Here is an 18,391-nt window from a genome sequence, read left to right on the forward strand (position 1 = left end):
CTAAAATCATTCCAAGATCCTTCTCGCTTATAGTATTGTTGAACCAAGTATCCCCACCTTGTAACTGTGCATTCGGTTTCTTTTTCCTAGGTGCAGAACTTGGCATTTATCCCTATTAAATTTCATTCTGTTTTCATTCTAGTCAAGTGCACAGGATAAGATACAAGGGAGTTAAATTTCAGCAACCTCTGATTGGGAAAGCTTCAGAACATGCAGTATTCTGTCTGTTCATGTACATTAACTCACCAATCCTTACAACAGCCTTCCATAACCTTGTGGTCTCGAGATGTCTTCGACTGTAACTCCCATCATTCCCATGCTGGCTGGGAATGATGGGAGTTGAAGTCCAACACATCTGGAGAGTGCTGGGTAGGAGAAGACTGGCTTATGACAACCTGGTAAAGTAACTCAATATTTTTATACCCATATTGTAGATGGAATGACTGAGACAGAGTGGACAGTGGCTTTTGACCAGCTTCTCCAGGTGTGCCTAACAATAAATTGATGTGCAAGAAATGGGTGAATCTTGTCATGGGAAGGCTGCATCATTTGCAAACAGTCCAATCCATAGCACCTGAGTCTGCATCATGGAGAAATGTCTTCCAGGTTTGGGAGGCTATAACTGAAAGGCACCCCAGATTAATGATGAAGAATCTTAAGTAGTAGAGCCCAATGCATATAGGAGAACATTTTTGATACATAAAGAAAAAAGGTGTTCTCAAGGGGATCGTGATGTCCCTTTAATCCCCTCTTTCATGATTGTTTGATGGCTGTTTGCATCACTTGACCCAAACACTTTGAAAGCTCTACCTGATCAATGGTTAAGTGAAACAGTTGTGGCTAGCCCACCACGGCTAAGAAAAGCCTTTGTGCAAGACTTTGAAGAGCTTCTACAAGCCTAGATGGGCCACTGGACTGATTCATTATAAGTTAGTCCCTCTTTATTTATTGATTTGATATGACTTGTAGCCCACCATTCTACCAAAACATGGCACTCGGGGTGGCTTACAGGCAAAAATAAATGAAAACAATAAAACGATACATTAAAATACAATAAGAACATAACAGTTACAGAAAAGAAATTAAAAACACCCAACCCAAAAGACTCACAGGCCTAAAGCCTTCCTGAATAAAGTGGATGGACAGCAGAGGGAGCGAACCTAGCCTTCCTTGGCAGGGAGTTCCACAGCCTGGTAGTGGCCACCAAAAAGAGAGACCACCAAACATACCTCTGAAGATGGCAGTCTCACTACAAGGTCACTGGGTGACCTTCTGCTAGTCATTGTCTCTCAGCCTAACCCGGGTTGTTGTGTGGATAAAAGAGAATAGCCTAATACACATCGCCCTATGCTCTTTTGAAGAAGGGTTGGCTTCAAATGTGATGGAGGGAGCAATACTATGGCCGCTAGACAGCGGCTAGACGGCCATAGGATATCTGGTTTTCTGGGAACCGACCTCCTCCCACTTCCACGCTACCTCTGAGGAACAGCAAAAGGAGCATGGAGTGGCTGAAAAGGGGCATGTCTGGAGGTGTTCTGGGGTGGAGAGGGTGGAAATGCCTGTACGCCACATCCAGTGTGTCATATAGCAGCCTCCTTCCCCGCTCTGTCCTCCTGTGGCTAGATAGCCGATTGCAGCCGTCTAGCCAAAAATGCAGGGCAGGAGAAGTGTGGAGGGAATGATCCCCTCCGTGCTTCTCCTGCCCTGCTTTGGATAGGGGGTCACCACTGAATTCGGTGGCGGCTGCCTATCTAGATAGGATTGCACCCTAATAAACACAAAGACCTGTTAAGTTGTATGGTGTCTAGTGGGGCTTACTCTCAAGTAAGGATACACAGGATTGCAGGCTGAGAGATTTTACTTTTAAAATATCAAACTATTTCTATTTAGGATTCTGCAGTGTTATATATGGTAGTATTCTTCTCTGGTGCATGCTGACATCCCTAGGTCCACTAGGGATGGACGAATCCCCTACCTGCCAGTCCGGGGAGGGGAGTCTGCAGGGGGGGGGAGGCGATCTGTTCCTTCCCCTGGAATCCTCGCTGGCTGGCTCCACTCCGCGGCAACTCCATGGAGCTGCCAGCCAGCTCCGTACAGGAAGCGATACAGCCACCATTGCCATGCCGTATTGTTGAGGACTCACTGTAGGAAGGGATCTGGATGCAAATGGCATCTGCTATGCCATTTGTGCCCCTATTTTTTCATGCGATAGGCTACGCATTTGTATTTACGTGGATATTTGCATAGCCTATTGGATGAAAATACAAGGATGTAAATGGCGTCTACTACGCTAAATGCAGCCATTCATGACTGCATTTACCTTAATCTAAGATCTTTATGGCCGCAAATGTCATAGCGGATGCCATTTGCATCTGGATCCCTTCCTGCAGTGAGTGCTCAGCGATATGGCACAGCAATGGCAGCCGTATTGCTTGCTGTATGGAGCCGGCCAGCGAGGAAGATCCAGCTCCGCGTGGGTCCGGCAGGAGTTCCGCCACAGCCTCTGGATTCTTTCTTCAAAAGAATCCGGCCTCAATGGAGTCCATGGTGGAATTCTTGGACATCTCTGTCCACCACAAGGAGTGAATTCTGGCTCCAGGCCTTCAGAATTCTGATGAAACATAGCAACAACCATTTGTACACCCACTCCCACATCACAGCTTCCTATCAACTGATCATAAAAATTCTACCATCCTTATACAGGAAGAGTAGTAAACATTTAATACCCTTGTGTAGTAAGTCCAGATGTGTCCTGAATGAAACTCTAGGGTTCTTGGTTGTGGTTCATCCCTGCATCAATTGTCCACATTTGACATGTATGCCTTTTCCCCATTGATTTAAGTTTTTTGGTGTTCATTTTTCAAACACACAGAAGTAGGGAAGTATGAGAAATTCATTTCAATTCATTTTTGACCAGAATTTATCCAGTTTGCACCTTCCAGAACCAGATGGAACTCTGAATGTAATACGTGGCCAAAGTCCATACATTTTTGAGTTCATGATGTGATTCATGCAACAAAGCAGTGCATTCAGAAATGCATAGATTTGGAAAAAATGCACATGAAAAATGTGTACTTTCGAAAAATGCACACTAGCATACTTAAATCAATGGAAAATGCATACATTAAAATGTGTACAATTGATGCATATATCTGAAGAAGTAGACATGAAAATATGCATGAAGTTTTGTGTGAAAAAACAACAACAACCCAAGCTCACAAGCTGATATGGATATGAGTCCGAACAAGCTTTGAGGTGGAATTCGGAGAATGCCACTGAGCTCCGTTTTTTTTTTTTATTTGCACATCTCTAGCCCCAGGTATGGTACAAAAATATGGCAAGGTGGATTGATATCATACTTACTTCCCTGTGTTGCCCTTTCCACTCCCGCCCCATACCACCAAAGCTTTTGAAACCTGAACTTCACAACACTATTTCTGTTTATTGCTTTTATTGTTGGTGTTATTGTCCAGTTAGCATATTGGTGCTCTGAGGGTCATTTAGGGATGCCTGTTGTCAGGAAATCCAGTCCTTTTTGGGCTCACCGGATTTCCATTGGGCGGCCAACTCCTCTTGCTGAGCCGTTTGGTTTCCCTGAGTTCCAGAGATGTTTTCTTTTTATCTTGGCTTTAATTTGTGCAAATATAGATTTGCACCAAGTTCGGCCACAAATTGAGCAAATTTGTCTAATTTGCGCAAATTATGGCTGCAATGTGCACAAATTATCCAAATTTGTGCAATTTACAGGCAAAAGGTGCACAATTTGTGACTGTAATTTGCACAGATGTTGTTTTATGCAAATGTTTTTCCACCAGCTGGGGCACCGAGTTTGGCCAGCTGGTGGAAGACAGAAGGGAGTCCAGGGGGCCAAGCCAATGAAAGTATGTTCAGGCAGAAAAAAGTCCCACTTCCCAGCTGGGATTTTTTTTCCTGCCTAAATATGCATAGGATTGTGCCCTAATTGTTTTTGTTCTGATTGTTCAGCCATTGCCTTTTGAGTAAACACCAATGATGTATGTTCTGACAAAAGTGGCAATAAAATAAAATCAAATCCCTTCTGACTGCCAATTGGCTGTTGGAGTTAGTGTAACAGAAACCCTATACAAATTTGCTGTAATTATTAATTTCCTTTTTATTTGAGGCATGGGAATGGATAGAGTCATGAGTGTAAAGGGGAAGCACTGATTAAAAACAGCTCCCGCTGGCTTATTCTGTTTGTAAGGCAACTGATAAACAGCGATCAGTGTATTTTAATCTCTCTCCATCTGACCATGCACTGCTTTTAAGCAAGACTTTCAGTCCTTTGCATGAATAAAAATGTCTGCTTTTCTGTATCATGAAATGGAAAATAATTGTCTGCTCTGAAATAATTAAAGTCAATTCATGTCACAATTGAGATACCTTGCGTATGTGCTTAGGGCCTTGAATGTGTTCCTGCAGGAACCACTGTCAAGTACTGAAAGGTTAAAATGTGGCATGTCCTCCTGTCTAACACTGGTTAGAAGCTAGAGTAAAAAGGTTGAGTTATGTTTTTAGTAATGGTGGACCAAGCAGCACACTGAAATTAAATGAGTTCAGAGTTCATCAGGAGTTTCCCATTCACATACCGTAGTCCTCTTGTTTCTGCATTGAGGCTATTCGTTGCTTTGATGAGACACAAAATGCAGTAACCCTGTTTGCTCCATTTCCCACCCACCCCCACAGCTGACATAAGGGTCCATTTTCCCATCAGCACTAATGAGAATCATGAGCATGCTGTGGTGGCGGTTGCTTGGTTAAAAGAGGAATCACCTCTGGATCTGCCTTGTGTGGAGGCTGAGAGTAGGAATGCTGGAGAAATAGGGATGTCAGAGAATTCCGCCACGGATCTCGGTGAGGCCGAATGGCAGTGCTTTTGGCCCCCCAAAATCCATGGTGGAACCAAGCCCCTGCCCCCCCAACCCACGAAAGGCGCACGAAACGGAGCACTTACCTGCTGCCATCTGCGCTGACTTCCGAATGGCGGCTGCCCTGCGGCCACCATTCTCTTCCTCCTCATAGCCATGATAGGCTATGTAAATACTTATGTAGCCTATCATGGCTAATGCAGGGACGCCTTTTGCGTCCCTGCGGAGGCCGTGATAGGCTACGTAAGTATTTACTTAGCCTATCATGGCAAGCCCCCCCCAAAAAAAACAGCTTAAACAAATGGAGGCGGCTACAGCGGCCGCCATTTGCGTTCCCTATTTTTAGCTGTTTTAGTCTATGTAAACATTTACGTAGGCTATTACGGCGAAAAAAAAGGGGAACGCAAATAGCATAGTGGGCACTTTTTGCGTTCCTTTTTTTCCCGCCATAATAGCCTACATAAATATTTATGTAAGCTAAAACGGGGGGGGGGGGGGCAGAACGCAAATGGAGCCCACTATGCTAGTTGCATTCCCCTTTTTCTTTTCACCGTAATAGCCTACGTAAATATTTACATAGGCTAAAACGGCAAAAAATAGGGAACGCAAATGGCGGTTGCTGTAGTTGCTGCCATTTGCGTAGGCTGTTTTTTTTTTTGGCTTGCCATGGTAGGCCACATAAATACTTGCATAGCCTATCACGGCAGCTTCCCAGGACGCAATTGGCGGCCGCTACGGTGGCTGCCATTTGCGTCTGCAGCAGCCCGTCCACGGCCGGAACTCCAGCTGCAGATGACCCTGGCTGGCGGCTCCATGGAGCCGCCGCGGAGCAGAGCTGGCCCAGGGAGGATTCCAGGGGGAGGGATGGAGTGCCTCCCCCCCACCGTGAATCCAAGCTGCGAAAAGGTAAGTGACTTTTGTACATCCCTATGGAGAAATTCCAGATGGACTAAAAGGAGCTCAGATTTCTAGGAATCCAAGCTGCGGAATCTGCTGTGGACCAACTTCCTCAGGCCACACGGAGCCTGTGGACTTCCAGATTTTTTTCTTTTTTTCTTTCTTGAAATTTATGCATATTTATTCATAAGAAAATGAGCACGTTTCTGCTGAAAAGGTGAATGAAATGGGGGACAATATGCTAACTGTTAAGTACTAAGGTAAATTATGTACATTCTTACATAATTATTTTCATATTTTTCCACATGACGGGAAAAAAAAAATCACATCTGTCTCTGAGCCGGCGACAGAACAAAAGGCATCTGACAATCAGCGAAACACAGACGGGAGCAGATTTTACACAGTCCCTAACTGAGAGTCATCATTTTATTTATCGTTTAGCCCACTTGCTTAGTTTACTGATACATCATGGAACATTTATATAGCATGGCATTGCAGAATATCACTTAATTAAAAAAATGATTTGGCACAACAGCTGTTTTCTGGGTCAGGTGTGCATGAAAGGATTTGAAGGGGGGGAGTCATAACTCAGAAACAAAGCACAGTGCTTCATATGCAGAATGTCCCAGATGAGTTCCCAGTATCTCAACCCAAAGATGCCTGCCTGACCTGACCCTCTCAGAGAGCTGCAGCCACCCATAGTAGGCAATATTGTGTTAGACTGCCTTCATTGCGATGCCCTCCAGATGACCATGCTGGTGGAGATGGTGGGAGTTGTGATGAGTGCCAAAAATGTCTCCACATTTTTTTTCGACCATTCTCATTCAGTTTGACAGAGGAGAAATTGCTTTCGAAAAGGAATTCAAAGGAGGAGAAAGTTCAGAGAAATTCTCATGGGTTGGGTTTGTGGTTCTGGTGCTTACTTTACTTATGAGGTGGCCATGGAGCTTAATCTACTTATGAGATGACCATGGAGTATACAGAGGTGCATTGCACAATAATCTCTGGCAGCTTGTAGCTTCCTGCACTTTAGTGAAAGCCATCATGAAGAAGACATCATGAGGCAATTCCTCCCATGGGGCTTTTTCAGTTCAGAAAGTGTAGGAGGTGGTCTGGGAGGCTGCAGAGCAATGGAAAGATGTGTAGCAGAGAGAGAAAACACACACAGCACCCTGGGCCACCTTGCAGTGATTAGGTGAGCTCAAAAACCAAAAGAAATTCAAAATTCTGCCTCAGAAAAATGGCAGTCTCAATATAGTTGATGCCGTTGCCACTTGCAGGAGCAGTGGAATAAGCCAAAAACCCTTAGGAAGAAAGAAAGGAGCTGTTCTATGACCCCTGCCAATAGTGATCCCTCTCTGTGAGAAACTGTTTGAGAGTTTCTCCTCCCCTGGGAGAAATTCCATGGAATTGTCCCCCCAGTTTCTCTGCCCACGTGTAGTCCAGAGAATTTTGAGAGGCCCTTTGCACACAGCTCTAGTTGTGATCCAACACATCTGAAGGACACTGGCAATAAAATCCAATGCAAGTGCTACTTAGATTAGACCCAGTGGAATGAATGGGATTTAAATTAGTTATGACTAATTTAGGTCCCATTCATTTCAGTGGCATAACTCTAAGTCGGACGTCTGTTGGATTTTGCCCCAGGGTGAAGAAAGCTGGGTTAGACCTACCAATGATCTGATCAGTACAAGGCAGCTTTTTATGTTGCTTTACAAACAGGCACAGCTTTTATTTTAACAGGAATTCTCATTCACTCATCACATATTATATCATTAAGGCTGTAATCCCATACTGTACACACTGACCTGGGTGTAAGTCCTATTTAACTCAGTAGGGATTACTTCTGAGAGTTGCAGTGTAAGCGGTTCTGAACATGACGATAAGGCTGTCGTCCTAGACACAGTGAACTAGGAGCAAGTCCCTTTGGACTCAGTGGGGCGTACTCCTGATCTATAGCATTACGCTGCACAGCTGGAGGCTCATTCAGCCCAGAGTATGGGCGGTGGAGGAATCCGTCTGTGGGGGTCAAGCCTGTCAAGCTTTTGGCAGCTTCACCCCCTGGACTCCAGCTTGCTTGTCCACAAGCTGGCCCGACTTGATCTGCGTGAGTCGGGCCAGCTTGAGACTACTGCCCTCAGCACCGTCATGCGCAACCCCCTCGCACTTTCCTCACTGATGCTGACAGCAGATGGAGAGCGCAAAGGGTTTGCGCATAGTGGCAGGGGGCAATGGCAGGAGTCCCTGCTGCTTCCACTTGCCTCCTGCCACCGCCGGCACTGACACCACTGTGCACAAGCCCCTCGCACTCTCCTTGCCAATGCCGGCGAGGAGAGCATGAGGAGTTTGTGCATAGAAGTGGCAGTGGCGGCAGGTGGTGGAAGCAGGAGTCACCACCGCCAGCACCACTGCTCTCTGTGCGCCACTCTTGCCTTCTCCCTCCTGAGCCCCAAGAGGGAGAAGGAAAGACTTGCACACAGCGACCCCAGTGCCATGTGCAAATGGCTCTTTCTCCCTCCCAGGACCCTGGAGAGAGAAGGAGCCATTTGGACACAGTGTCTGGGAGTCCATGAGTTCCGATGGGGAGCCTGAGGCCCAACTCACTAACGCAAGCCAAGCTGGGGCTCTGGGGAAATCTGTCAAGCCTCAAAAGAGCCAGATCAAACTGGGCATCCCTAGTCTGGGTGTCTTCTTCCAGAAATTCAAAACGGGCTCAATTTTTCTTGAAACATATTCCCATTAATGCCAAATTAAATGCACTCACATTATCAACAAAAAGAGTGTCTGTGGTTTGGTGATCAAGGCTTCAACTGAAATATCACTTGATTTCAATTTAGATCCTCACTCCCTTTGAGCAGTAACATGCGTATAATTTTTAATGTTTGTTCCTGTGGCTCACAACAACATCCTTTATGTGTCCTGAAAGTATGATTAATGGGTCTAACAGGAGGTTGTAGCCCTCCAGTTCTTTAATTTATATGAACAGCGACCTGTTTTGAAATCCCTTTGCTTTATTGCAGCCCATCACCTACACATCTGAATACAGCATTTCCAGCCATGAATGCATTGAACCAAGTACATTTTCTTTCATTTTACTGGAGTCTTATACCACCAACACAACTGCTTAAAACAGGTGTGGGAAATTTTGGGAGGTCTAGGGGCCATTTTCACCTCTCCCAGATCCCACCCCACCCCCTGTGGACAGCATTCTACCAAAAAGTGACTAATTAAAAAAAGAAAAAGAAAAACAATCTGTCCGGAGAACTCTGAAATGCTGAAAATGTCAAATCTAGCTTGTTTGCATGCTAAATTTGACCCTTTTAGGGCTCTGTAGGAGCTATGGAGCACGAAGAGGTTCAAATCTAGCTTGCAAACAAGCTAAATTTGACATTTTCAGTGTTTCAAAGTGCTCTGTCTGCCATTAAAAAAAAAAACCCAAAAAACTTTTTTGCAGTGCATGGCGGGGGCTGCATGTTGCCCACCCCTGGTTTAAAATGCTGTCCTTTGAGACCCATTGAGGCCGAACGCTTCAAATAACCAGCTAATTTGTTTCCAGATTTCTATGATCAATGAGGAGTTTTGAGTTGGTATCGAATTATGTCTCAGCAGCAAACAGGAGAACTGATGGTGGGGACATGGAAGGAACAGATCGGTTTGTGCCTCTTGAGTCTAGAGTTTCTGGCAATTGTTCTGTGGTGTTACCAGCTGCAGCGTAGGCACACAGTCAACAGGTACAGCTTTTCCTAGCGTGACAATGCAGTGAAAGGAATTAACTTGAGGGGTTCTTGCCAGTTGTACAGCTGTAAAAGGCAGAGGAGCCCAGCCAGAAAAATGGTGGCAATCATGCTTTCACACATACCACCCTGTGCATGCGCGCATGTGCGCACGCACACACATACAGAATCACATTTTCAGAGCCAAAACATGTAATGTCGTTTGAGTGCTGGAAAATACAATATCCTGGCAACGCTGTTATGTCTGGATCCTCCACGGCAAAAGGGAGAAAGAGAGAGAAGTTAACAACCACACATATATTCTTTAAAGATGTAATTATCTTGCCTTGCATTTGCTGCATTTTTTTCCCACCAATAATCTAGCCAAGTCTGAGCCTGGCATTTTCCCAAGGCAGTATAAATTCGTTTAAAGCAGACATCTAGTTGTTGGAGATGTACATGGCTTTGTTTATTCCCATTGTTTGTCTGATGGCATTTTCGCTTTAGGTGTGTGTGGTTTGGAGCAGTGCTCAAGTTGTAGTCGGAGGGGGAGAGGTGATCCACGCCCTGACCTTTCATGGTGTCCCCCTTAGCTAGTGTTTTTAAAAGGCTATCTAGTGGACTGATTTGGCTAGATTTGGGAGAAGTCGGGGTGAGGCTTTTGGAATTAATTAAGAGCCCCTTCATCCAATCCCAGTTTGAACACAAGTTTCAACATACTTTATATTTTGATACTTTGAAAATGTGGTTACCAGCCCTGCTTTAAAAGGGTAGGGCGGATTTTGAGATGGATAGGACTGAATCCATAGTCAAAGCACCTTTGTTTTAAGAACTGTTGCTGGTAAGGCTAGTTCATTACGCATATTATGCTTTGCTTAGAATGGGGTTGAAACCACACTCCCGCTGGGCCCTGTTTGTATGGGGCAGGGGTCTCCAACATTTCTGGATCGCTGGACAAATTTGGGAACGTGAGAAAATTCTTCGGGCACCACCACAAAATGGCTTCCACATAGGATGTGGCTAGTCACATAATGGTTGTTGTGGTGGCCTGGCTAGATAAAGGTGGGGGGAGAGAAATAGTGAGGCTAGAGGCTTGGAGAGAGGGGGAAATACCAAGGCAAAGGGGTAGAAGAGAGAGAGAAAGAGCAAGGCTAGAGGCTGGGATGGGGGAGAAACAGCAAGGTAAAGAGATGGGGAGAGAAACAGCAAAATTTGAGGCTGGGAGGGAAGGGAAATAGAAAGGCAAAGGTGTAGAGAAAGAGCAAGGCTAGAGGCTGAGAGGAGGGGAAATAGCAAGGCAAAGAGGTAGAGAAGAAAGAGCAATGCTAGAGGCCAGAAAGGGAGAAAAACAAGACTGTCCTAATATTTTCCAAGGGTTTTTAACAGCATTTTTTTTTAAGGGTGTGAGGACGGGAGAGCTTCATGGGCACCATTGGAGGTATTGTCAATATAATATAATATAAGGTATTGTCAAAGCTGGTGGTCTGGGAGCAACCTGGCAGTCGAGACAGGAAGCTGCAGTCATGCAGGTAAGTGGGACTGAGCATCCTGAAGGCTGTTCACCCAGACCTTGAACAACCAAGTTACTCAAGCCAAGGAGCCAGGCCAAAGTCAGTATCTTTATAGGACCCGGTGGACTCCTCTTGGTTCCTTGTATCTGCTGATAGCTGCAAGACCACCCTATGGCCACCCACAGTAGTGGCACTGAAGTGCAGTAGTGCACTAGTACAGTAGGGCAGAGGGTCAGATAGCTGGATCCCTCTGCCAGAGCCTCTGTTTTGAGACCTCTAATGCAGCAGTGGAGAACCTCAGGCCCGGGGCTCAATGAGGCCCTCTGTGGTTTCCTGGAAGGCCATGCCAACATTCTCTGGCAACACCCCTCTCCCCCGAGCACCAATTATTTGGTGGGTCTCAGATTTTGCACATCCCCTGCCCTCTGCTGCAATTCTAATGTTTCAAATCTCCCCCCTAAGGCTTGGTTACTGGCAATGAGAGCTTAGCCTTTAAGCTACAATATGCTGGCATTTGGGGCATTTTCACCCTGCCCCTTTGCCTTCAGCCCCACCCACTACTGGAATGCGGCTCCAGAGAGCATCTCCAAAACTGAATTGAGCCCTCAGGCTGAAAGATCTTTCCCATCCCTTCCCCAGTGCCTTAGGATGCTTCCAGCAGAACTTTCTTAGCGCTACCAATCAGAAGGCACTGTGCAGCAATTCCGCCTTCTTCTCTGTAATGGAATTTCCATGAAAAGGGAACAGATGGGAGAAGCAGTAGGAAAGCCCTAAACAACTCAGGACCGGGATACCTGAGAAAGCGCCTTCTCCCTTACCAACCTGCCCAGTCACCGAGGTCATTGGAGGGCTTGCTCCTGGTGGTTCCACATGGACCCATGGCCTGATCAGAGTCCACCAGGAGAAGAGCCTTCAGTGTGGTGGCCCCCTTTCTTTGGTATTCCCTTCCCCTGGATGTCAGTCAGCCACCAACACTGTGTTGTTTCTGGTGCCTCCTGAAAACAGCACTGTTCCGGGAGGCATTCCTTAATTGGCCAGTCACGGTTTTTATCAGCATTGTGTTTTTAAACAAGTGTAATTTTAATGTGGTGTTTTAATCTTTTTATGCTCATACTGTTTTATCTCTTGTGTTCACCACTCCAAAATCTGTTCTAGGTATGGAGTGGTATATAAATATTGTAAACAAACAAACAAACAAACAAATAAAACACGGGAGGTTTGGGAGTAGAAGATGTCATCATCTACACCCTCTGTAAAGTTCCGTACATGAGGCAAAGCAGTGGCACATTAAAAGCCTCATCTGGAAGCACACAGACAGGTATTCAACTGATGTTCTTTTTCATCGTGTGATGGCTGTTCTGCTCAGGGCCAGCCCTACCATTAAGCAGAGTGAGGCGGCTGCCTGTGTCAGCAGATGCTGGGGAGTGGGGAGTACCAGCCAGTTGTCGGAGGATACAGCTGTGTCTGCCACGCAGGCTGCCCTGCGTCCTCCAAATGAGCCTGTGGTCCCAGGTGTGCTATTCACAGTGTTGAAAGAAGGATTGGCTCTCAGTCGGCTTCTGTCCGTGGAGCTGACAGTGGGGCATGCCACCTCGTCCTTTGTCTCAGGCAGCCAAAAGTCTTGGGCCAGCCCTGGTAACATCTCATGATCACTCATGGGTTGGTTACGTTTCTCAAACACCCATGACAATGTTGGTGGCACATCTCTTGATTTCCATAGAGGTCTCTACTTGAAAAGGTAGCACTCAGTGGAGGCGGGTGATTCCGATGTCAGTAGAGCGGTGAATGTGCTCTGGGTTTCAGTCAGAACCAGTCAGAACTCTAAAGAAGCTATTTTGGGGATATGGCTCAGCACCTTGGATAGCTCCTTTAGAGTTCTGACTGAAACCCGGATCAGATTCACTGCCCCATGACATTGGAGCCACCAACCTCCACTGGTAGTGTTCTTTTTTTCACATTGCAGATTTCTTGTTGGTTTCATGGCGTACAATCACATAAAAATCACAAGGGAAGCAGAGCTTTTAAAATACAAATGTTTCAACGTTTCTCTGAGCTGATGCATGCCTCTTGCCTAACCATGCTCTAGGTATCAAGATACACCTTTCATCTTGGGGTGGGTTGTTTTTGTTTTTTTTAGTCCCCTTGTTTCCTTCTGCTGTTATTTTATGCATGAGATGCTCTTCTTTTCTTCTCCTTTCAGCTTTGTGCTCGGCTGACTGTTTAAACTTAGAAGTGCCAGGGTTATACTTGATTTCAAAGGGGGCCTGGGTCAGCATGTGTGTGTATTGCATGCAGATTACAGAATGTCATGGAATGATGCTTGTTCTAAGACTCAGAGAGAGAAGGAAATATAATGCTGTTTTTCTTTGTGCTTTAAAGTGTGAGAAATACACGACATATGGAAATGGTATTTTTGATGGCCTTTGACTTCCTTTCTGGAGCATTAAAAAAGAATTACTGACTATGCTGTGTGCTCAATGAGAAGGATCGCCACCCCCACCCCACCCTGCAAAGTGTGATTAATGTCCTAACACTTGCTAATAGTATAGTATCTCTGTCCTGGGCATGGAATGATATTAAGTCGTAATTCCTTTATTCTTAAGAATCGATTGTATAATACCTTGACCTGCTGAGACTGTAATCAACTCAGTGAAGGGAGCCCTTCTAATATCTGGGTTTTAATCCCATTTTGGTACCTCTTATTTTTAACACATATGTCAGCGGGTATCCAAATGTTTGAAAGGATTCTTCTATTCAGGCTTGTGTTTAAATTATAAAGTAATGGGTGAACTAAACAAAACCCAGTCCATGCTTCTCACTGGAAAGCAGTAGCTACCATGTACAACTGGATTTACAAAATTCAATTTGCATTTCAGATAACATTTATTTTGAGGCAAACATGAAGGCCCTTTTTTTCGAATCAGAAATCTCCCCAATCAAAACCAAGAACAATATTTCCCCCCCATCATTGGCTTACATTTTAGAAAATGAAACAGTAGACTAAGTAGATTAACACACTCCTTAGTTATTTTTGCATATAGTGGGTATGTTTTGGTTTGTGTGTTGTTGTTTTATATAAAATCAATATAATATTGGATGTTGATTTGTTAATTTTTAATATAATATATGGGTTGCGTAGTCACTTTTTACATTAGATACTTGCAAAGAATATATATGTATTTCAGTAAGGGATATTTTGCTGGAAAATCCTTTTTCAAAATCGAAAATAAATACTCCCCCTGAGTGTTTTTCTTGAAACGTCCTTGCAAGTTTAATATTGACTATTTTTTTCCTCAGTCTTGTATATTCTTGAATTGTCTTTTTCCTCCATTTTCTCCGTTCTCAATCCTAGGTCCCCTAACAAAGAAACAGACAGATGATTTAGGTGATAATGAAGGTGCGGAGGATGAAGGTATTTTTTTTTCCAGCCAAACTGATTTGCATGACAAGGACCCCCTTGAAAAATCTTTTTTCTCCCCTCTTTTTTTTGTTTTTTGACTTCTTGTCTTCTTTTGAAGATTTGCTTTTTAATTCCCATTTTTGATGTGTTTTGTCTTCTTGCTTGTTGTTACATATTTTATTTTTTCTTAAAAAAATGATGTTAAGTTCTTACGATAACAGTGTTTAAAAGAAATGGAGAGCATTTTACTTTTGTTTCCTTGGAACAGACTCTTGATATGTTTCATCCCCACTTTTGACTGAATTTTGTCCATTTAACTAACACGCTTTGGAAATAGTCTCTCTGTACACCTTCTTGCATGTTTTCTAACCTCTATTTTGATATATATTTTACTGAATACAAAGATGATGTGTTTTTGTTTCTTTTTGTCACCTACTTATCTCCATTTAACCAATATGAAAATGTTGTGTGTGAGGAGGAAGAAGGGATAAATATAAAAGTGTATCCCAAGCAACTGAATTGTTCTGACTGCAGCTGTTTACTTTTTCTTCAAATCCCAAAGTGATATCCTGAACTCGGTAAAAACATAATAGAATGAGAGAAAGAGATAAAATCATGACACCAGATGCTCACCGTTTTGTGACTTGGGAACATTTACATGGAATCTATAGAACCACCTCATTTTGGAGTGTGGTTGTTGTGAACAACGTGGATTTTATAAATTACACTGATTGTTTATTTCAGCTTGATGCCAGTGCATTTCTTACTGAAATTATTTCAGTTTCCCTTCGCAATTCTACAAATGTTTGACATAGCCTTATATTCTCCTCCCCAGCCAGCCACCTAGCTATCAATCTCCTTTAGGGTGTCCACTTACACAGTGCCAAAAAAGAGGAAATGCATCACCAAAAAAGACGACACCAATTTGCAAACACTTGCATATGAGTCCCCTAAGCCCTGCTCACCCTAAGGTAGCCTGCTGCCCCCAGGAGCAGTAGAGGAAGTTAACCCAGAATCTGTGTGGAAGTTAAGATTTCACTGCCAATGCAATGCTGGTCCCATCTTGTTATCAAGCAGCAAAAGATGTTGGGCCGGCTGTTTTTGCCCAGCTGTTTTGTTTAACTTCATGGGGAAAAAAATGGCCAATGGCCAATTAATACATGATGTAGATGCCCAGGGCATTTGTTTACCCTTAGTACTTGGATATCACTTGGAAATCCCTAAACATCCCCCTTTTCCATAAAAGGTCAACATTTTCCTGTTAACACAGTTATTTCTTTGAAGTTGCCCTCAAACTGGGCTCTCCAACTGCATCCATTTATTTGAATGTGCCCATGGTTGAAAAGGCAACCTTTGAGTAATTTCTTCCTTGAAACAAGGATTATTAAAGCTTCAACTTAGGGTCAAAGGAAGAAGTTACTTGTACATTACATTCATTTTCCCATGCATGCAACCATTTGGACTAGTCTTATCCTAATCCCCTTATCTTTCCATTCAGGACTGGTTCTAACATTATTTCCTCCTCCTTACATCTTTAAGGATAGAGTTTCAAATGTGCAGAATCTGGAGTGGGACAGCCCTCTTGTGACTGTACCACTTAGGATTTCATGTGGAAGAGGGTTACTTGTTTAAAAACAGCCTCATGCGATAATCACTCCCTAAGTTAAAAAAATTACACATCAGAACAGAAGCTAGGCTACAAACCTACAATATGTAACATTGTGCCTTTAACATGACATATTTATTTCCATGCTATGGGGCTTTTAGAGAAATAATTCCTCTGCAAATGTGAAACTTGAAGTAGTACAGTCTACAAGAGGGATTGTACTGTGTCCATTTCTGCACAGTTTCATTGGTCTCAAGATTCAAATAGAGAAGCAAGGAGAAAATAGACACAAAGGAATCTTCGGTGTTAGAATCATCACAAATGATTTTTGATGCTCCTTTATATTACTCATTCACTGGTTGGGTTTGTCAGACACACGATTAACCATTCCGATACTGCAAAGAATGGCATCTTCAGCCATTTCCCCCATCTTTGGGGAAACTATTGGTAAAACTGGCCCTTGTGCTTGGAATCCCTCTGGCTGCCCACCCGCATTTCACCACAAATGCTTTCACCATGTATTCTGCCCTCAAATAGTGCTCAGAATCCTGAGCAGAAGGGAAACTGCTTCTTGTACTCTTCTACCAGCATCCATGCAGTGCTATTCTTCTTCTTCATCATCATCTCTACACCACCAGTAGCCAAATCACTCTGGGTGGTTCACAAAAATGTCAAGCCACAAAATCAAGATAATAAAAACAGAATATAAAATCTTTAACATAAAAAAATTAAAAACAATTTTAAAAAGCTAAAAACAGTTACAATAAGATACTAGACCTGATAAAAACATCATATGCTGCCAAATGCCTGAGAGTAGAGGATAGGGATGTCAGAGAATTCCGCGGCGGATCTCGGTGAGGCCGAATGCCAGTGCATTCGGCCCCCCGAAATCTGTCGTGGAAGGAAGCCCCCACCCCCCACGAAAGGCGCATGGGATGAAGACCCCGCCGCCCCCACCCCATGAAAGGCGCACGAAATGGAGCACTTACCTGCTCCCATCCGCACTGCTTTGCGAATGGCGGCCGTCCTGCAGCCACCATTGGCTTCCTCCTCTTCATAGCCATGATAGGCTATGTAAATACTTACGTAGCCTATCACGGCTAACGTAGGGATGCCATTTGCGTCCCTGCAGAGGCCATGATAGGCTACGTAAGTATTTACGTAGCCTATCACAGCGGGGGGGGGGACCCAGCGTACGCAAATGGCAGCGGCTACTGCCATTTGTGTATGCTGGGTTTTTTCCCCCTACCGTGATAGGCTACGTAAATATTTATGTAGCCTATCATGGCTCAATACAGGGATGCAAATGGCGGCAGCTACGAGAGCCACCATTTGCGTCCCTGCAGGGCTGCCCAGCGGCTGGATGTCCGGCTGCGGGTGGCCGGAGCCGGCTGGCGGCTCCACGGCTTGGCCGCGGAGCAGAGCCGGCCAGGCAGGATTCCGGGGGGGAGGACCGGATCGCCTCCCCCCTGTCAAGGATTCCGGGGGCAGGGATGGAGTGCCTCCCTCCCACCATGGATTGCCTGGCGCAGAGCCAGGTAGGTGTTTCATACATCCCTAGTAGAGGACAGTCTTAACCTGGTGCGGGACAGATGACAATCTGGGTGCCAGGTGGACCTCAGTGGGCAGAGCATTCCATAATTAGGGGGCCACAACTGAGAAGGCATTCTCCCTTGTTGCCACCCTCTGATGTAGATAGGTTGCATAGCAGTTCTCATGCTTCCCTTTTCTATAAAAGTGTGCTCAAGCAGAATAATATATTGGGATTTTTTTTCACTTTTCTTGTGCAACACTTAAGTGCAGGCTGGCACAAATTGTGACCCTCTGAGGCTAATGAAGCCATGTAGCAAGGCCTGTGAGGTTGTTTGAAAGCCTTCCTGTTTTTGCAGTCCCACACAAGTAGCAAGTGTAAGGTATTTTAGCCAGTTGCTGGGTGGCTGCCATTAGGGATGTAGGAATTGACAAAGTTCAAGCTGGCTGAGCTTTTTGGAATTTCACTTTGAATCTCATTCTGACTCAAGTCCATATTGCAAATTGCAAACTTTGATTTTTTTCTTTCCGCGTGAACATTTGCGTGGATTTTCATGCACAGTTTCCCAAATGAGCATTTTTCCCAATGTGGACATTTTTCTCCACTTGATTAAAATGAGTTGAACATTTTTTAAATGTACAGATTTTTGAACACATACTTCTTTGTTCTGCAAAGCACATTGCAAGCTCAGAAATGTATGGACTTTGACTGCAGATTGCATTTGGATATGCGTTCAGTGATGTCAACTGCAAACTAAATGAATTCTCCTCAAAATTAAAAACAAAAACAAACATGAACACATTTCTTTCATACACACTTTGTTTAGGGATGGGAGAACCAGGGATGC

The 18,391-nt window shown here is 44.4% G+C and overlaps 1 protein-coding gene across 1 annotated transcript in view; it reads left to right on the top strand.

Annotated features, from left to right (window-relative positions):
- NLGN1 (neuroligin 1) overlaps positions 1–18,391 on the top strand; it is a 774,195-nt gene that overhangs the window by 232,781 nt on the left and 523,023 nt on the right. Inside the window, exon 2 of the mRNA XM_084847507.1 lies at positions 14,360–14,419. Within this exon, the coding sequence (XP_084703633.1) occupies positions 14,360–14,419 (60 nt within the window). The remainder of the gene's footprint in view (positions 1–14,359; positions 14,420–18,391) is intronic.

Source organism: Heloderma suspectum, chromosome 3, assembly GCF_057233095.1.
Source record: "Heloderma suspectum isolate Gila_16-S chromosome 3, 16-S_ref, whole genome shotgun sequence".
NCBI lineage: Eukaryota > Metazoa > Chordata > Lepidosauria > Squamata > Helodermatidae > Heloderma > Heloderma suspectum.